Source organism: Leptodactylus fuscus, chromosome 6, assembly GCF_031893055.1.
Source record: "Leptodactylus fuscus isolate aLepFus1 chromosome 6, aLepFus1.hap2, whole genome shotgun sequence".
NCBI lineage: Eukaryota > Metazoa > Chordata > Amphibia > Anura > Leptodactylidae > Leptodactylus > Leptodactylus fuscus.
The window spans coordinates 15,954,101-15,976,213 of record NC_134270.1 but is presented as its reverse complement, the minus strand read 5'-3'; the positions used below and the strand labels follow the sequence as shown (position 1 = coordinate 15,976,213).

The 22,113-nt window shown below is 43.9% G+C and overlaps 1 protein-coding gene across 1 annotated transcript in view; it reads right to left on the bottom strand.

Moving 5' to 3' along the window:
* The window catches only part of ANKFN1 (ankyrin repeat and fibronectin type III domain containing 1), a 265,159-nt gene that overhangs the window by 95,228 nt on the left and 147,818 nt on the right, over positions 1–22,113 (bottom strand). The window contains exons 6-8 of the mRNA XM_075279403.1: positions 21,717–21,814; positions 16,979–17,069; positions 9,519–9,626 (exon numbers count right to left, since the gene is read on the bottom strand). Coding sequence (XP_075135504.1) covers positions 9,519–9,626; positions 16,979–17,069; positions 21,717–21,814 — 297 coding nt within the window. The remainder of the gene's footprint in view (positions 1–9,518; positions 9,627–16,978; positions 17,070–21,716; positions 21,815–22,113) is intronic.

Here is a 22,113-nt window from a genome sequence, read left to right as displayed (position 1 = left end):
ATTATACTGTGCCAGGGGCACTAACGTGGCATTATACTGTGCCAGGGGCACTAACGTGGCATTATACTATGCCAGGGGCAGTAAAGTGGCATTAAACTTTGCAGGGGAGCACTAATGTGGCATTATACTGTGCAGGGGGCAACTAACATGGCATTATACTGTGGGTGAAGGAACTAAGAAGCATCATATCGTGGATTGGGGAACTAAGGAACTTTATATTGTAGGTGAGAGCATTAAAGAGCATTGAATTGTGGCTGTGTGCGTTACGTAGAATTATAATGTGGGTGGGGACATTAAGGTGCATTACTTAGTGGGTGGCAGCAATGAGGAGTATTATACTGATGGGTGGGGGAATTTTGGAGTGTTAGGCTGGGTTCACACGATGTATTTTGGCTCGTAATTTGGCATGTAGACGCCGCGGGAGCTTTTGCGGGCTGTATATACTTCCATTGATTTCAATGGGAGCGTGGATCGTATACGCGGCGCTATTTTGCGGCCGTGATTTTGCTGATGGTCAAATATTGGGTCCATCAAGCTTCGATGCTCATCCATCAGGACTTTTTATTTTCTGTTCTTATGCCAGGCTACAATATTGCTTACAAGGTCCATATTTATGGCATCCCTGGGGTCTTGGTAGGTCGCCATAATGAAGCATTGCTTACCCATCATCATGTTGTAGAGCAACAATGGATGCAAAGAGGGGGCAAAGATATACAGACCACTGCATCTGAGAAGTTGAACAATTGTAGATCAACTTATTTGGTCTCTGCTCAGTTCTTCAAAGCCTTAGGCCTATGCACACGTGTGCCATCAGACACGGGGCCGATTTTGCAGTGGTATGCACTTGTGTGACTCTTGGGTGATCATTAAACCCCCCCATCATATTATTACATTATTATATTCTAGCACTATAAAATTTATTGGGTCTGTATATTATCTAGGAAGCTAAGTGCCCACTGCCATTCCATTAAGAGTTATATCCTCAATAATTGCCACGGTATTGGTCACCCTTTCTGCCCTAAGTCAACAGGTGGTCTGTTCAGTTTTCAGCATCCATCCATATCCTCATGCCAATGTGAGGGCCCCAACAAACTTGTTCCATGTTGCATCTATGGGGCTATGCACACCATGGGTGACAAAACTGGGCAATAGGGACTCGGAAACAACCTGTTTGGTAATAAGTGTCTCATCACAGGGAACTCTTGCTACCCCCAATCAGGTCCCGGAGTTCTTGTGCAGTGCCATGTTTATGGGACTCACAAATACAGTGCTTGGTGGTGAGTAGGCTTATTAGTACTGGCTTGACACAGTGTGTGTTGGTGCCCAGTGCAGAGAAGGAGCGGGGAGTCTTAGGAGCAACGAGTACTCAGAAACATACTCACCACTCACCCATTAGGCCACGTATTATAGAGCTGGGGACATTACACTATGTGGGGACTGAGCTGGGAGATTATACTATATGGGCGCTAAGCTGGGACATTATGCTGTATAGGGCCATTATAATGTGGAGAGAACAATACACTATGTGGGGGCACTAATAGGGCATTATAATGTGGGGGGCTTCCTTCCAATTTCAGGGCCCCAATAAAATTGTTCCATGTTGCCTCTATGGGACTGTGCACATTCTGGGTGGCAAAACTGAGCCAAAAGGGTCTCAGAAACATCCTATTTGGTAATAGGTGTCTGATCACTGGGAAATCTTGCACCCCCCATGTATGTCCTCAAGTTCTTGTGCGGTGCCATGTTTATGGCACTGAGAAGTCCAGTTTCTAGGGAGTGAGCAGTGAGTATGCTTCTTAGTACTCATTGCTCTTAGGACTCCCCACTTCATTTCTGTACGAGGCATTGGCTTTACTCCGACACAGCGTGCGTTGGTGCCAAGAGCAAAGAAGGAGAGGGGAGTCTTAGGAGCAACGAGTACTCAGAAACATACTCACCACTCACCCCTTAGGCCAGGTATTATAGAGTTAGGGGACATTACACTGTATGGGGACTGAGCTGGGAGATTATACTATATGGGCGCTAAGCTGGGACATTATGCTGTATAGGGCCATTATAATGTGGAGAGAACAATACACTATGTGGGGGCACTAATAGGGCATTATAATGTGGGGGCTCCTTTCTGGAAAATCCTATAGGCTCTCCTTCTCAGCCCCCATATGATCTGAAAATCAATCAGGAGACCCCAATCTCTTGATCTGTGGTGGTCCCAGATCTGATAGACATCACTTGCAATATCTACAAAGCAATGCAATGTAAAAGTCACGCCGCTGGACACAATGCAGACACGAATCCTCGGCACTGATCTGTGAGAGCTGGAAAAAGAATCATCTGAATCTATTGTGATTTTAACATCTAAAATCGAATTTTGTCCCATTGTTTGCCACTTAATGAAATCCCGATGGGGATCGGAGTGAATGTGTCTCTGCTCTTCCTCCCGTCATACTTAATAAAATGCAGCTAACAATACAGATGGAAACGCGCAGTAATAAATATTCTAATTGTTTTATAATTAAATAAAGGAAATTATTTCAGAAGAAATAAAACCAATTAAGACTTTAACGAAGTTGAAGATTTGCATTGTTTCAAGGGAAATGTGGACACGTCGGCAGATATCCCTGGGAAAAACTGTGAATCACAGGGATTTCTAGCAACTAGATCCTTAAGACCACGACGCAAATTTCCACCTTTAGATCTAATCTTCACATTTTTTGACTAGGTTTGGGAATATGGTAGAAATATAGCAGCAGGGGGTGCACCGAAACCAGTAACATTTTGAAAGTGGTCTACGAGAAAAAAAAGTTTGGGAACCTCTGCTCTAGACTATCCACTTCCTTTTCGCCAGTGATCCAAAATTTCAAATTGAACCTAAAATTTTTGTAAAATTTGGGTTGAACCCGGTTAGTTCCAAAACTGCTTTGCTCATCTCTAAGCATATCTTACAGGACGGGATACAAAACCTATTACAGCCATGAGTCTACAAGTTTATGGCGTTCGTTCTAATAGAAGAAACTAAAATTTCCAAAAGCGATTCTTTCTAAATCTAAACTTCACGTCTGAACCAGTAGACGAAACCAATGGACGAAACCAATTTTCAGAGGTTTGTCCATCCTTAGCACCCAGGAGAGGTGAAGGAAATCAGGTATAACAATTTCACCTCCAGTTCTATCTGAACAAGTTTGGACTGAACCAAAGCGGAGGATTGCTTTGCCCTAACACTGGATGAAACGAATCAGAGGTTTGCCAATCCTTAGTTCCCAGGAGGGCTGAAGGAGGGTGAGTATAACTGTTTATCACATCCCTTGGGCCTCCATGTCTTCTACTCTGGCGTCTGAAGAGGCTCTAGACTATCCACTTTTGGTTCGCCATTGATGAACCTCCAAAATTTCAAAATGAACCTAAATTTTTTGTAAAATTTGGGTTGAACCCGGTTAGTTCCAAACTGCTTTCATCTCTAATGACTTCCGTAAGAATATCTTTCAGGACGGGATACGAGCCCTATTACAGCCATGAGTCTAAAAGTTTATGGTGTCCATTCTAATAGAGGAAACTAAAATTTCCGAAAGCGATTCTTTCTAAATCGAAATTTTTGAAATTGTTTAATATCGTTTTTTATAGTAAAGTGTAGATGACTACAATGGGACTAACCATTTCCATCACCACCTATATCAGTTGGGTGAATAGAGGCAATGCATTCGGCATATCCTATAATACTCTGGTGTGTGAATAGCCCCCACAGTATAACAACTTCACGTCTGAACCAGTGGACGAAACCAATTTTCAGAGGTTTGTCCATCCTTAGCACCCAGGAAAGGTGAAGGAAAGCAGGTATAACAATTTCACGTCCAGTTCTATCTGAACAAGTTTGGACCGAACCAAAGCGGAGGATTGCTTTGCCCCAACACTTCTACTCTGGCGTCTGAAGAGACTCTAGATTAGCCACTTCTGGTTCGCCATTGATGAACCTCCAAAATTTCAAATTGCACCTAAATTTTTTGTAAAATTTGGGTTGAACCCGGTTAGTTCCAAACTGCTTTCATCTCTAATGACTTCTGTAAGAATATCCTTCAAGACAGGATACGAGCCCTATTACAGCCATGAGTCTAAAAGTTTATGGTGTCCATTCTAATAGAGGAAACTAAAATTTCCGAAAGCGATTCTTTCGAAATCGAAATTTTTTAAATTTTTTAATATCGTTTTTTATAGTAAAGTGTCGATGACTACAATGGGACTAACCATTTCCATCCCCACCTATAACAGTTGGGTGAATAGAGGCAACACATTCGGTGTATCCTTGCACAGATACCTCCAGAGCTGCGCTCTCTCCTTAAATCTCTCTCTTTTTTTTATCGACGTCTGTTCATGATAACTCTGGCTCCAAAGAGCTTTAACAGTCAAACTTTATTCTTTCACCATCAAAGTATCAGCTAAAAGTTGAAGAATGTCTTTCAGCTGCCTGAAAACTAATACGGAGCATTTAGGATAAGACACAGTTTATCCAAGAATTATGTCTCAACTAATTCTCTCCCTCGGCTGTAATTTAGTCGGAAATACAAATAAACCACATTCGCTTTCAAAGAACACATTTTTTGGTGTGTTTAATTATTTTTCCCACCTCGTCCAGATTCGTCTTAATTAACTCCGAATGTCATTTATAAACAATTGGGAAGGGGGGGGCGGGAGAAAAAAAAAAATTGTAATATTTGAAATTCTTTGAACTTACAGAAAATGATTCCATCTAACCACAAAATAAAACCATTTCCTCTTTCTGTCTCCATGCATGACTTTTTTTTATTTTGCCTTCCCCTTAATGACATGTTTAACTAGCACCACTTAAAACAAGGCCCCCCTAGATAACAAATTTGGAAATAATTTTAAAGGCGGTCAGACCACAATTACACATAAGCAAATAGGCCTGAAATTGCTTCGCAAACAACAAGCGGAGAGGTAGAACGAGATATAGATTGGAAAAATAAAAATAAAAATCATTTATGATCCCGAAAAAAAGTGGTTGGCAATTTAGGAGACGACAGAATCGATTTGCAAGTTGTTGTTAGTTTCAGGTCCACTAAATAAATAGACTTAAAGGTGGGGGCGTAACGATCGGCTCAAGGGCTCTGGGGCAAAAGCTCTGGTTGGGGCCCCTTGTTCGATATCCATACATTTTATGTCCCTTTCCTTCTCTATCTGGTCCCAGACCTCCATAAGGACTTGTGTCTCTGCATCATTTCCATCTCTTGCCATTGCCCCCAACACAATACTCATGGTATGTACCACAGCCACCCCCCAAAAATGCCTTCTTGATTATATACTGCTACTTTGGCCACTTAAGTGCTACTTTTCTCCTTTCTGACAGTGGAAGGCTGTGTATTATAAAACGTATAATAAATGTATGATGTACAGATTTGCAGAAATCAATGGAAATCAGAAAGCTGTGTATCCAGCCCTAGGGTATTGAAGGTGATCTATAGGCCCCGGTATAAGTCCTCGCAGCTGTCACCTGCGTCCCATCTGTATATTTTTGCAGTTCCCTTTCCTTCTCTATCTGGCCCATTCCATCATGAAGATTTGTTCTCGCCATGTCTTTGCACACAAGAGTCTCATCATTCCCTTCCCCTGCCATTGTCCAACACAGTAATCATTCCCCGCTTTGTGCCACAACCACCCCAACAGACTCTATGCTATTGACCCACTGCTACTTTGGTATTTAAGGGTTTGGTTTTTTTTCCTTTTTGACAGAGGAAGGCTCCAGTGCACCAGAGGGCAGGGGAATATATTTACAATGCTCAGACTGTCGGCCATTATGAGAATCAGAAAGGAGATCAAAGAAGTTTAATCAGTGCTAGTGTTGCGAGGGTGACCTGTAGGTCCTCTGGCTGGTGGGCTCATTCACCTCCATGACTATTGTCAACCATGCAACTCTACCTCCAGTAAACTACTTAGATTGTGTGACAATAAGTCTGTATCTGTGTCAGGGCTTAGTTATATGTGTTGCATAGGTAGCATTTGCAACTGGGCCCTGGAACCTAGGGGGCCCAAAGGCCTCTCTAAGAAGTATTGTGGTACAGGGTGGCCTATCACAGATTTTGCATTGGGGCCCCAGAGGCCTAAGTTATGCCTGGTGTCTATAGATCATTAAGGACTCTATCCTACAATACATCTGCCGAGCCATTCCATCCATTACACATTACTCGGCCTCTTGCATTCTCATGGGAGAGAAGTCCCCACCAAGGGAGTCCAGCCGCAGCATGCTCCCCTCTCCTTACAGAGAGCACATGTACATTAGCCAAACTTAGCATGCAAGGGCCTATGTCCTGAGTGTGCATCCGAGTTGGGGGCTGAATTTATCATGGAGTGCAGTCGGATGACACTCAGATGACACTCAATAGAACTTCCGCATCTATTCCGTTTGATACCACGGAACGGAATAGGATCTGTTCCATAATCGTCTGTGATATCGGAACGGAATGGCTCCCCAAAGACGTGAATGCATCATCGAATGCACTCGGGTGTTGTGATCAACTCAGGCCCCGCGCTCTCGATCATGTTCATGGGCCATTACTTTTGATTAGGGTTGAGCCATTCTTGAGATTTCAGGATCGATTTTAAAATCCGATTACCGATCATTTTCCAGCCGATCCTGATCGTAAAATTTGTTTGATCACTGATTGGGATCCGATCTTTCCTGATCCCGATCACTCCACCCTAATTGTATATTATATATACAGTAGGGGTGAGTTGATCTTGAGATTTCAAAATCCAATTTTCGATCATTTTCCAGCTGACCCCGATCGCGATCGTGAAATTCACTCGATCTGTCCCGATCCCAATCGCTCAACCCTACTTTTGACTGACAGTTCTCTAAGGTGTATCTTCCCTTTAATACAGATATATTACATAGGAAGAAGAAACGAGTGCCTAGTACACGTCATGGTAATATAACACAATCCACGCGTTGACATTGACATAACCGGTGATCTCAGCCAAATTATGAGCCAATTGTTTTACAATCTGAGGATCGGATCTCTCGGGTATATCACCGTCTATAATGACAGTCCACTCCCGGGATGTACAATGAAAATCCAAATATTTCTAGACCATTAGTTTTATTAAAATAATAAATCATATTTCGTTTTTGACAGGGTAACGTTACGATCTTGGCCTAAAGTCAGCGAGAAGTGTAGACAATCTAATAGGAGGTTTCTCCACGTTGCGGCCAATACCACCCTCTTACATTTTCAGTTTCAGGTGAGTTCACATTACTCCACTTAAGAAAATATTGCTTTAAATTCCGCGAGAATTCCATAATAATATTTACAAGTTTATATAGAAGGAGACAAATGGCTTTGAAGGAAAGTTAATACTTCTAAGAAAACAAACCACATTTTCCTGTTGCCTTTGAGGCTCCCTGACCACGTCTGGGTACTATCCAACGTCTTGCACTTCATAAGCTGCAAAGCACTTTCATCCAGTGTTTAAGACCAGACTTTTCATCCCTGATCCTTCAATTTGCTGGTGTACAATGAATGTGTAAAGTGTTTAAAAAAAATAAAAACCCAACAGTGTTTGGTAGGAAAACCATCAAGGACTTGGCTTGGAAAAATAGCAGTGATGTAGTAAGTCATGGTAGACAGTAGTAGGTGGTAGTAAATAAGTCATAGATATTCCAAGGCTTCGAGCAATCGCCTCCCGGAACCCTATCACTGTCATGTCAACAAACTTTGCCAAAATGAAGAGTAGAAACTTTGTAATTCATCTGATCGGAGAGAAGATGTGAAAATTCTGCTATATCCGTCTCAAAACAGATCAGGTCATGCGACTTGAAGCAAGCGCAGGAGATAAAACGAGAAAGACTGGTTTAGGCGGAGATTACACTTGCACCCGTGTCCGCCCAGGGGCTTCCGTCCTAATCCCCCGCAAAACTGGGTAAGGGACAGCTTTAAGTTTTAAGACCCATCCATTTGATGTCAGTGTCCGTATGCAGCCTCTCGCGGGGAAACCAAAGCGGACGCAAAGTCAGACATGTAGGACATCCCCTATTGAGTTTAGGATGGAAACCCCTGGATGGACAGGAGACGCTGGTGTGAACGCCCTCTTAGTCTGAGGATAGAGCTAAATAGGATCTTTATTCACGTCAGTATACAGTATGTCGGTATTTCTCTGTATATGTCCTGTTTCTGAGTAAGGCTTTGTTCACATCTGCGTTGGTAATCTGCATGGAGACCCCCCGAACGGACTACCGAACGCATTTGCAAGCGGTGTGCAGTGACAGCACATGGATCCCCATAGACTACAATGGGGTCCATGTGCTTGCGTGAGATCTCTGCAGGGAACATGCGGACAGGAAAGTACTTCACAATCTACTTTCAAGTCCGTATAATTCGTTCTGGCTGCGCGCGGTAAGCACATGGACCCCAATATAGTCTATGGCTCTATGTGCTTTCACTGTACACCGCTTGCAAATGCATTTGGTAGTCCGTTTGGGGGGAAACCCCATGCGGATTTCCCGGACGGATTACCAAATGCAGATGTTAACCAAGGGTAAGAAAGACAGGTATGACCCAGACTCTCCTCTATTTACGTGTGAGCATATAGTTGCAATCTATTGACTAAGAGACCTGCAAGCTATATACAGAGCCTGCATAAGGAAATTGCAAAAAATCATGGAATATTCATCCTATTACATCCAGAAACTGTGTTCTCATGTACACACAAAGGTACCATATAAATTGTAATCCATACGGTAAGGGAGAATGTTTCGGAAATGCTCTAGCCTTTTCCATTGGACACACACACACACACATTTGCATTGCATTATCAAATCTTATCAAATCTTATCAAATTTTGCAGCAGAATTGTTCTGCAGGGGAATTGATCATCGATATGGATTTTTGAATTTGATCCACGTCAATTTCTCTTGCAGAAAAAACATCGATCGGTTGCAGATTTCCCCCATCCAATTCAGTGGGGAAAAAGAAATCTACAATCAAAGCGTAGTGTTTCTGCATAGCAAAATCCTCAAGGTAATCCAAAGTGTATAAATTTGCTATTGCCATAATCCTACTGCAAAAAAACCCCAAAAATTTCCTTTCCCCCAAAAAGGAAGACAAGAACATTTTTTTTTTCCATAGAATTTTGTGTCTCTCAAAATTCCATTAAAAAATACAACTCCTCCTGCAAAAAACAAGCCCTCGTACAACTCACGGAAAGCAGTGATGCACAAATTCAGAATGGCAAAGGGTTAAGGTGGTCACATGACTATGTACAAATCCCACCACTTGTCCTACAAATCTTTTATTCGAGTCTTACAGAAATCTGATTTCGAAAATTCATTTTTTTTATAGCTAAAAATGACGACTGGAATTATAGGAGTGAATGTGAAGATTTGCCTGGCTGTGAGTTTGCTGACACACGGGGCACTTCTTTTTAGATGAAAGAAAACCCAGTTCACATCGTCGACAAGTAACTTCAGACACCTTGGCAGCCAAGTCTAGGACGGGTTCTATTCGCACTCTTACCTCGACAGCTGTAATGCTGATGAACAGCCCGGACCTGCTGGAGTAGACGCTCCAGTGCCTCAATCTGTCCCTTGTGCCTAAGCTCTCGCCCGTCGTAGTCTTTCCAGTCTGTTAAGCAAACGCAGACGAAGTTGGTTACTAAAACGAGGTGTCAGTAATGGCAGAAAGATGCAAAAATCTGCTATGACATTAAAACATCAACACTTCCTCTTACTCTCATCTCCTACAACTGCGGAGTTTAGTACCTTATAAATAATAATGATGGCAGAGCAGAAAATGTAATGTCATCCTCGTACGTGAAATTGTTCAATGCTTTCAGCTCTTCTTCTACAATGTTCTGAAATGGGTTGACCAAGAATTTTTATTTATGGCTCATCCTTATCCTTGCACAAAGTTGGAAGCAGTTGGCTCCATGTCTTGAGTATATTGAGATGGTGCCTGGCTATATACCGGAGCTGTGTATCGTAGTGGCCCCGTAAATGGATCCATGCCTGTTGGACACCCACCGATCAGATATTTACGACCTATCCTAAGGGTTAATTCCCTGCTGCTCTTGATTCATTACCGTTGGAGTTCCCCACTGGTTTCTACTTCCTGACTACACAGGAAGTGATTACATAACAGATAGCGATTGGTTGAGTCTCAATTACAGATCTGGTGGTGACCCTGGGGGGAGTGATATTGGAAGAGTCCACAAGACCCCTAGATGAAGACCAGAGACCATGAAAGAAGACTAGTAGGGTTGAGCGATCGGGATAAGATCAGATCACGATCGACGATCCAGCAAATTTCACGATTGGGATCGGCTGGATAATGATCGAAAATCTGATTTTGAAATCTCAAGATCGGCTCAACCCCAGTGTATATATATTATACAATTAGGGTTGAGCGATCGGGATCGGGAAAAGATCAGATCCCGATCGACGATCAAGCAAATTTCACGATCGGGATCGGCTGGAAAATGATTGAAAAACAGATTTTGAAATCTCAAGATCAGCTCAACCCCACTGTATATATAATATACAATTAGGGTTGAGCGATCGGGATCGGGAAAAGATCAGATCCTGATCGACAATCGAGCAAATTTCACGATCGGGATCGGCTGGAAAATGATCGAAAATCAGATTTTGAAATCTCAAGATCGGCTGAACCCTACTGTATATATAATATACAATATCAGGAAAAGATCAGATCCCGATCGGCGATTGAGCAAATTTCACAATTGCGATCGGCTGGAAAATGATCAAAAGTCAGATTTTGAAATCTCAAGATCGGCTCAACCCCACTGTATATATACTGTATTATACAATTAGGGTTGAGCGATCGGGATCGGGAAAGATCAGATCCGATCGACGATTGAGCAAATTTCACGATCGGGATCAGCTGGAAAATAGTCGAAAATCAGATTTTGAAATCTCAAGATTGGCTCAACCCCACTGTATATATATTATACAATTAGGGTTGAGCGATCGGGATTGGGAAACGATCAGATCCTGATCGACAATCGAGCAAATTTCACGATCGGGATCGGCTGGAAAATGATCGAAAATCAGATATTGAAATCTCAAGATCGGCTGAACCCTACTGTATATATAATATACAATATCGGGATCGGGAAAAGATTGGATCCCGATCGGTGATTGAGCAAATTTCACAATCGCGATCGGCTGGAAAAAGATGGGAAATTGGATTTTAAAATCGATCCTGAAATCTCAAAATCGGCTCAACCCTAAAGTCTTGATGGCCAGAAGAGGTGAGGCAAGGTGACCAGAACCAAAACTTGGCTGGCGATCCTCACAAATTCTTGCATTCTTGCACTAGGAAGGAACTTCTGTGAAGGAATCGGTTCCTTCATTCTCAGGATCGTTGGGGGTCCCAGTGATGGCATATACTAACATAATGTTATAGGGGATCAGGTCAATGGAGCCAATTTACAGACTCAGTTTGCTTTGATATTACTAATGTTACAGACGCACTTAAACTAATTCAATGAGTCTATTGGGTTTCGCAATCTCCGTAGACATTGTATCTACCGATTACCTTTAATTAAACCCACGAGTTGTAAGAACAATCCCTGTTCCTATAAGGAGGCGTCTGTGTGTACCGGGGCATAGTGTAGATGTTAATGCCTTGTGATTAGCACACAAGCCCTTCAATGAGTAACGTTATCATAGAAGGCAAATCACAGCAAATTACAGCAAAACATTACAGCAAATTATAGAACCCCAAATAATGACATCACTTAACAACGGGCGCCAGACGTACATGTCTAGGTGCCAAGTATTATTTCTGCTCGCCTTGTTTCATCTTTTTCTTTGTTTTGCTGTCATGGATTACAGATATGTTTTAGATTTGTAAGCTGGATGAATTTCTGTGGTATGTGATCATCATCTGCACAATTACCGATCACCAAGACCGGATCCCATGAATTAAAGGTTTCTGGCAAGTCATATATCATCGTGTAAAACAGTGATGAATGTATACAGTGGATATGTGCCGGAATGTTCTGTGCAAACCAGTACTTATATAGAATTAGGAGAGTGTCAACACAATCTATTCTATCACAACCAATCACATCATACCGACCCGCCATCTTTATAATGATGGAAATATAGGGTCAAGTAGTACAGGCCATTGTTCTAGCTAAGCATGGTCCTGAGATTTGGTCGGTGAACCTTCTCTAACCTCTGACATCTAGACTTGATGGACAGCTTTATAAGTCCTCTGTGTCATTCAATGTGGGGCAGGGCATGCGCAGTACGTCACTGAAATGTATGCCTTCAAAAGGGATGAGTACTGTGTGCAAAGCAGCAGGTGTGGCCCCATCGTGTTACTAGTAGATTTGAGATCTTTTTTATGTTAAGTAACAGTGGTTCTGGTCCCTGATTTGTTTTGGGTCGAATAAGTTCAATATAAACCACACCTTAAATAGTGTAGAATACTGTCAGGGCTCCTAGGAACCTATCTATAAAACATAGTGTATGACACTGTCAGGGCTCCTAGGAACCTATCTATAAAACATAGTGTATAACACTGTCAGGACTCCTAGGAACCTATCTATAAAACATAGTGTAGAACACTGTCAGGGCTCCTAGGAACCTATCTAGAAAACATAGTATATAACACTGTCAGGACTCCTAGGAACCTATCTATAAAACATAGTGTAAAATACTGTCAGGGTTCCTAGGAACCTATCTATAAAACATAGTGTATAACACTTTCAGGGCCCCTAGGAACCTATCTATAAAACATAGTGTAGAACACTGTCAGGACTCCTAGGAACCTATCTATAAAACATAGTGAATAACACTGTCAGGGCTCCTAGGAACCCATCTATAAAACATAGTGTAGAATACTGTCAGGGCTCCTAGGAACCTATCTATAATACATAGTGTATAACACTGTCAGGGCTCCTAGGAACCTATCTATAATACATAGTGAATAACACTGTCAGAGCCCCTAGGAACCTATCTATAAAACACAGTGTATAACCCTGTCAGGGCTCCTAGGAACCTATCTATAAAACATAGTGTAGAACACTGTCAGGGCTCCTAGGAACCTATCTATAAAACATAGTGTATAACACTGTCAGGGCTCCTAGGAACCTATCTATAATACATAGTGAATAACACTGTCAGGGCTCCTAGGAACCTATCTATAATGCATAGTGTATAACACTGTCAGGGCTCCTAGGAACCTATCTATAAAACATAGTGTATAACACTGTCAGGGCTCCTAGGAACCTATCTATAAAACATAGTGAATAACACTGTCAGGGCTCCTAGGAACCCATCTATAAAACATAGTGAATAACACTGTCAGGGCTCCTAGGAACCCATCTATAAAACATAGTGTAGAATACTGTCAGGGCTCCTAGGAACCTATCTATAATACATAGTGTATAACACTGCCAGGGCTCCTAGGAACCTATCTATAATACATAGTGTATAACACTGTCAGGGCTCCTAGGAACCTATGTATAAAACATAGTGTATAACACTGTCAGGGCTCCTAGGAACCTATCTATAAAACATAGTGTATAACACTGTCAGGGCTCCTAGGAACCTATCTATAAAACATAGTGTATAACACTGTCAGGGCTCCTAGGAACCCATCTATAAAACATAGTGTAGAATACTGTCAGGGCTCCTAGGAACCTATCTATAATACATAGTGTATAACACTGTCAGGGCTCCTAGAAATCTATGTATAAAACATAGTGTATAATACTCTTTGTGCTTCTAGAAACCTATATATACAATTTCTAGCTCTCGAAGGCAAACACAGCCAAAGTTATATCAAAGTTAAAAGACATTGTTATATTCATGGTTCTCTTTAGACCAGAGAGTAAATAGCCACTAGGTCCAAGGGAAGTGTAAATAATAAAATACATTCTCATACCTTCCGTTACCTCTCTTGGGCCTACTTGCGGCGTCTGGTGCTCTGCTGTGTCATCATTGTCTTGGGGGTCACATGGGGGTCACATGGACATGCTGAGTGTCACAACATCAACGTTGAATCTGGGCTGGTGACATCACAGAAGAGCGCCAGACGCCAGAAGGAGGCCCAAGAGTAGTACCGGAAGGTGAGTATTAATGGGTTGTTGTTTTTTACACCTCCTCTAGGCCTCCACCTTTTATACTATGGAGTCTGAAGAAACCCCAGAGTAAAATGGGGCGGCCATTTGGAATTATGCTCATCTCCAAATACAATTCGGAATATTGTTACAAGCTGTTACTTCAGGTACTAGCCGAGTGTTCCGCACATGCTCCGCCATCCTTACTGTCTTCCCCAACCAGTGTACTGCCCCCTTGAGCTCTTTATATAGGCTACGCCAACGTGGGCTTACTTAAAAAATTATATTTTGAATGATAGACTCCCCTTCGGTCTTTATTTGTCTGTTGTTTTTTTTTTATATTTTCGATTTTCTCCTGAATTTGGCTTTAAAAATGTGCACAAAAAGTATCAAAACTTCCAAAAGTTGATCCCTATACCTTGGTCTGATGCGGGGCTCTGTGTATTCACCTTTCTCATTGAATTTTTGAAAACATCCTGAATTTGTTTAGTGTTTTATAAGGTACGTGCCCATCACCCCCCACCCGCTCCATGCTAAACCAGTGGGATCACATATCTTACTGACAGCGAGAAGTGTAATTGCCGGAGTGTAGAATCGCGCTAATCCCTCTTCTACATCAGGAGTTTGGTATTTAATTAACCATGTCTATACTACGGCGCTCTCGATGCCACCAGAGCTTCACGAACAGAAAAGCTGAGAGATTGGGGAGCGTCGGATATCTGATCTATTCCTCATTTTTACCAAAAAAAGATTACGTTTGTGGGAATCCTACAAGATTATGGGCAACAAAAAAAGTCATCTGGGCTTGCAAACAATCATGTGCGCTGTGAAACGCGTAGCCTCAAACGTTACAGGCAGCACTTAGTTTACTGAAGAGCGAAGAAAAGGAATTTTTGGCCCTCGGGCTCGTACCTGTCATTACGTCCCGATATTAAAATGAGAACCTGACAGTACGACCGAATCCTTCTGTACAAACACCTGTCAGGCCTTCAGTTCCTGGATAAAGAAGAATCTGTTGCCATCAAGATAACATGTCAGTCATTTCGCTAGCACAGAGCTTACACCAAGCCTATGGCTGGGGCCTCACGTAGCGGTTTTCGGTGCAATTTTTCACTATGCAAAGGTCGACTATTCGTAAGTAAATCCCCATGAGAATGTGTCAGTAAGGAAAAGTCTACAAAACGTAAGGATTCTGTAATGTATCTTCTGCACCAGGTGATCAGGGCACGTTGCAAAGTCTTCTCGGCGCCAATCTCATGATGTCATAGAGAACTCTGAGCTGTTGAGATAAGTGTAGGCCTAGTGTGAGGCTAATCCTACATGTACAGTGATCTTAAGGAACATGTCAGTGATGTGTCATGGAGAGATTGACTACACGGCCTGTTGTGTAACACGTGGAAATGGAAAGTGAAGATGTTATTGTGTTCGCTTCTGGAGACACTAATGACTACTGAAGAGCTATCGGTGAGCTCCATTGGCAGCAGCAGCTTTAGGTGTCCCGTGAACGTCTGCAGAAATATTAAGTCTTCAGGCCATGGATTAGCACGCTGTCAGATTCCATGTCACATATGTCAGTTTTTTTCTTCCTCTTTCACATTTTTGTTCTGTACATTGAGTGAACATCACAACCGGATCGTGTATGATCAAGGAGATGAGCGCAAAAATTCTATTTCTTCTCTAAAAAGAGTGAAGAACTTGGCATATAATACTGTACTGATCACCACCATAGTACTTAAAGGGATCCTATCATTAAAACCCAATTTTTTGTGACTAACACGTAGGAATAGCCTTAAGAAAGGTTATTCTTCTCCTACCTTTGGATGTCTTCTCCGCGCCGCTGTTTGGTAGAAATCCGGGTTTTCGTTGTTATGCAAATGAGTTCTCTCGTAGCACTGGGGGCGTCCTCAGCGCTCAAACAGCACTGGGGGCGTCCCCAATGCTGCAAGAGAACTCTTCGCTCCGCCTCCATCTTCTTCAGAAACGGGCTCTTCACGCGTCTTCTTCCGGCGCTGGCGAACAAACTTCAAGGCCTCAGGCAGAGCAGACTGCGCATGCCCGCGGGCACAAGAAGAATGGCCGCTTACGCAGTAAGTAAGCTGCCATTTTCTTGTGGCCTGTGGACATGCGTAGTCGGCTCTGCCCAAGGCCTAGAAGTTTAACCGCCAGTGCCGGAAGAAGACGCGTGAAGAGGACGTTCCTGAAGAAGATGGAGGCGGCGCTGAAGAGTTCTCTCGCAGCATTGGGGATACCCCCAGTGCTGTTTGAGCGCTGAGGACCGCCCCCAGTGCTGCGAGAGAACTCATTTGTGGAACGATGAAAACCTGGATTTCTACCTAACGGCGGCGCGGAGAAGACATCCAAAGGTAGGAGAAGAATAACCTTTCTTAAGGCTATTCCTACGTGTTAGTCACAAAAAATTGTGTTTTAATGATAGGAACCCTTAAAGAAATTCAAAGGAATGGAAAGCCATCAACGAAATGATACGTTCCGTAACTCTCCAAACCAGAAAACACAGTCAAAGCTTAGGGACATCGATCTGTGTTCTGTTGCCAGTTGTAGAATTGCAGTCTATTGTATAAGCCCACTGGGAAGGATAGGGGTGCTGAAATTTTTTTTCCAAAATTCCTCAAAATGGTATCAATAAAAACTACAACCTGTTTCTCAAAAAACAGCCCTTATAAGCTTCACAAACAAAAAAATAATAATAATAATTCATAACTGCTGTTTTTTCCCAGTTCCATTCCATGATAATTTTTTTTCAAGTTTCCATATAGAACATTGTAGGATTCCATCATTAAAAACACCTTGTCCTGCAAAAATCAAGCCCTCAGATGACTATATCAATGCAAAACAATATGGATGACATAGGAAATGGTTAACTTACTGGAAGGTGCTGCACACGGGGGGCTTGATATTTCAGCAGCCCCCCAACCCTTCATGTTGTAGGCGGAAACTCTAGCATAATATTCTGTGCCCTGCCAAACAAGTGAGAAAATATGTCAAATATTTGTATCGATGGACACGTTAAGAACAATAATAGCAACACAAAAAGGTTTCCTATATGTGAAGAGGATCCGCGATACCAAGTCCTGACATGTCTGACAATTCTCCAGGGATCAGACACTTATCTCTTATCTTGTGGGTAAAGGACACCTGTGTAGAATGGAAAATCCCTTTAAGCATTTAAAGCTACTGTAAACTTGGCTACATATCCATATTATTCTATTAATGAAGGCCTTTTCAACCCTAAATAGTCACTCTTCCACTGATTCCGACACAGTTGGAATTTTTGCTCTAGCCCCCACTATTCCCAAACAATCAGGGTAGTTAGTTTTGGTGCCTGATATCCTAAATAGGTTCCCTAGTGTCAAGTGGGTGGTGTCAGGGAGGAGCAGGCAAGGGGGCAGGACTCTGAGCTCATAATATCACTGCACTACCGAAAATTGCCTAAGTAGTATATCAAGCACCAAAACTAACTGCACTGATTGTTTGGGAATGGCGGGGGCTAGAGAAAAAAAATCCAGGGTCAGGGAGGAGCAGTCAAGGGGGCAGGACTCTGAGCTCATAATATCACTCCCTTATCTACCAGAAACTGCCTAAGTAGTATATTCAGCACCAAAACTAACTGCACTGATTGTTTGGGAATGACGGGGCTAGAGAGAAAAAAAATCCAAGTGTGTTGAAACCTTCTATTAAATTGGAAAACAAAAATTTTCCGATTACAGTTTATCTCGGCGTTGTCCCCACGCCTGGTTTGGGCTAACATTCACTAATGCAAATGACTGACCAAAAATTTCACGTGTGAATAAGACCTATAACAGAAGTGTTTCGCTGACGCGGTGCCTTTTTATTTGCAGTCATCCAGAGTTGTGCAGACTCATAGACCCAATGTGTCAGCAATAGCAATAATAATGCGAATAACAAAAACATCACATAAAAAACAAGCAAATTCTTCAATCTGCTGCCGATCCAGCACAGGGGTGCTTCTACTCTTTCTTTTATACGCAGTCTGCACATGACTACTGCGGCCAATCGCAGCTCCAGCAGTGGGAACCATCATATCTCTAGTATGGCAGGTGACCCCCGAGGCCACTGATTGGGTATTTCATGGGTCATGTGCCAGTGCTTGTAAACAAAAACTAGGGAACCATTGGAGCGCCTGTCCTGGTTTCAGCAGATTGAAAAACACAGTAGTAGATTTTAATATTTTTAACAATTTCTATTAGTATATAGATTTCCTCTTTAACCCCGTCCCACTCTGTGCCATACTATTACATTACACTCAGTACAGTAATAGCATGGCACAGATCTGCACCAACCCCCACATGTCTTGATTAGAGAGGAGCGAGTAGTGAAATATTCGAGATTCGATATTCGTTTCGAGTACAGCCTCAATATTCCACTACTCGATCGAATATCGAATTCCATTATAGTCTATGGGAAAAAATTCTCGTTTCAGGGGAAACCACTATTTGACTAAAGGAGAGTCACCAAGTCCATGAGTAGCAGGAGGAGGAGCGCTGTGCAATTAAAGCGCACGGACCCCATAGACTATAACGGGTGCGTGCGCTTTAACTGCACAGCGCTTGCAGTTGTGCTGATATTCCATTCAGGGGGGTCCTCCTGCAGACTCCTTCTGTATGGGAGGCAAGTGCTGAAGTGAATTTACTCGTCCTGCAGAACCAGCGTTGATTGGTCGAATGCTATACAGTGTATAGCATTCGGCCAATCAACGCTGGTTCTGCAGCAGATTCGTCTTTGCTAGTCGGGAGAGCTGGCAGCTTGCGGTTATGCGGGAGCTGATGTTTTCTCTTAGGAATGCATTGACCAGCGTTGATTGGCTGAATGCTATACAGTGTACAACATTCAGCCAATCAACACTGGCTCTGCCGGAGGCTCGTCTGTGAGGAGGCGGAGACTGCTGTGGTCCGATCTTAGACTCCACCTCGTCACAGACGAGCCTCTGGCAGAACCAGCGTTGATTGGCCGAATGCTGTACACTGTATTTTTCAAAAATTTGTTTTAGCAACTTTGCTGAATTTTCCGATACGATTGGATTTGATCTGAATTAATTTGCAGCGAATCGCAGTAAAATAACAGTTAAAAGGGGCAACATGGTGGCTCAGTGTTTAGTACTGCAGCCTTGCAGCGCTGGAGTCCTGGGTACGAATCCTGCCATAAACAACATCTGCAAGGAGTTTGTATGTTCTCCCCATGTTTGTGTGGATTTCCTCCCATTCTACAAAAACATACTGATAGGGGAAAATGTAAATTGTGAGCTCTATATGGGGCTCACAATATACATACAAAACAGCTGGCTGTAGAGAGCCTGTATAGTGGGGTAGGACACTGGGCCTTATAGATGTCCCACTACGGGACTTGAACCAGCAACACTCTGATCACTGGTTCAGTACTATAGACTACAATACACATGTATTGCAGTGTATATACATACCTCCCAACCGTCCCGATTTCCGCGGGACAGTCCCGATTTGGGTGACATGTCCCGCGGTCCCGGTTGGAGGGAGGTATGTCCCGATTTCAACTTAGATCTGCGTCCAGAGGACGCAGATCTGAGTTGAACACACATGCGGCTGAAGGAAGGAGCTGACACAGGTCAGCTCCTCGCTTCGCCGCTGCCCGCCTCTCTCCCTGACACACGCGGCTGAAGCTGCTCGCGTGCTCGCTTCGCCGCTGTGTCTCTCTCTCGCTGACACATGCGGCTGAAGCGAGGAGCTGACCTGTGTCAGCTCCTCACTTCGCTGCTGCCGCCGGCTCCTGGCTTGTAGACGCGATGTACACGCCAGGAGCCGGCGGCAGCAGCGAAGCGAGGAGCTGACACAGGTCAGCTCCTCGCTTCAGCCGCATGTGTCAGCGAGAGAGAGAGATGCAGCGGTGAAGCGAGCAGGCGAGCAGCTTCAGCCGCGTGTGTCAGGGAGAGAGGCGGGCAGCGGCGAAGCGAGGAGCTGACCTGTGTCAGCTCCTTCCTTCAGCCGCATGTGTCAGCGAGAGAGGCGGCGAGGGAGCGGAGGAGAAGGTAAGTTTAATGTGGAGGTGGAACGTGAATCTGGGGGCAGATGAAGGAGAGGACGGCATGACATTGGGGCAGAGATGGGGGACATGAATCTGGGGGCAGAGATGGAGAGGACATGAATCTGAGGGCAGAGATGGGGGACATGAATCTGGGGGTAGAGATGGGGGACATGAATCTGGGGGCAGAGATGGAGAGGACATGAATTTGGGGGCAGAGATGGAGGGACATGAATCTGGGGGCAGAGATGGAGGGACATGAATCTGGGGGCAGAGATGTGGGACATGAATCTGGGGGCAGAGATGTGGGACATGAATCTGGGGGCAGAGATGGAGGGACATGAATCTGGGGGCAGAGATGGAGGGACATGAATCTGGGGGCAGAGATGTGGGGACATGAATCTGGGGGCAGAGATGGAGGGACATGAATCTGAGGGCAGAGATGGGGGACATGAATCTGGGGGTAGAGATGGGGGACATGAATCTGGGGGCAGAGATGGAGAGGACATGAATTTGGGGGCAGAGATGGAGGGACATGAATCTGGGGGCAGAGATGGAGGGACATGAATCTGGGGGCAGAGATGTGGGACATGAATCTGGGGGCAGAGATGTGGGACATGAATCTGGGGGCAGAGATGGAGGGACATGAATCTGGGGGCAGAGATGGGGGACATGAATCTGGGGGCAGAGATGGAGGGACAGGAATCTGGGGGCAGAGATGTGGGACATGAATCTGGGGGCAGAGATGTGGGGACATGAATCTGGGGGCAGAGATGGAGGGACATGAATCTGGGGGCAGAGATGGGGGACATGAATCTGGGGGCAGAGATGGAGGGACAGGAATCTGGGGGCAGAGATGTGGGACATGAATCTGGGGGCAGAGATGGGGGGACATGAATCTGAGGGCATAGATGGGGGGACATGAATCTGGGGGCAGAGATGGAGAGGACATGAATCTGAGGGCAGAGATGGAGGGACATGAATCTGGGGGCAGAGATGTGGGACATGAATCTGGGGGCAGAGATGGAGGGGACATGAATCTGGGGGCAGAGATGGAGGGGACATGAATCTGGGGGCAGAGATGGAGGGGACATGAATCTGGGGGCAGAGATGGAGGGGACATGAATCTGGGGGCAGAGATGGAGGGGACATGAATCTGGGGGCAGAGATGGAGGACATGAATCTGGGGGCAGAGATGGAGGGGACATGAATCTGGGGGCAGAGATGGAGGGGACATGAATCTGGGGGCAGAGATGGAAGAGGGACATGAAACTGGGGGCAGATGAAGGGTGTATATGAAACTGGGGGAGAGATAGAGGGGGGATAATTTACGAGTGACTGTAGGAGGATTATACTGTGTGCGGGCACATGAAAAATTAACAAGTGGGCGGAGTCAACACAAAAGTGGGTGGGGCTAAATTTGCCGCGGCGCGCTACACGCGCCGCACATTTTGTCCCTCTTTCGGTTCTTCAAAAGTTGGGAGGTATGTATATAGGAAGTCACCATTCACCTCCAACCTTACTTTCTTCAAACACTTCTGATATATCCATACAATGGGAACAGAGTGGTAATATGGACGTCTGAAAGTTACCATAGTCAGGCCTGTAATTGTGTACTTCAGTGACTGCAGATTTTCCACGATGGCTTCACCGGCCAATGGAGAGAAGTCAGACGAGATGCTCCATTCAACTGTAACAAAAAGAAATAAAAAAATCTGAAAATTAAATCAAATAACTGCAGATTCACATGATTAGAATAGATTTCCTAACATGCTTCTATTCTGTTTCTTTGTACTTGACTATGAGGGCAGCTATCTTGTCTGAGTTCCTGTTAACAGCATTCACAGATATGCTTTACAGCAGACACATGTACCATCATTGACTTCTAAGAGAGTGTTGTGAGCATGCTCTGTGCAGAGGTCATTGTGCAGGAAGAAGAAGAGATGGGCTTTGATTATGACCTTTTGTGAAAGGTGAATCCTTGGCTAT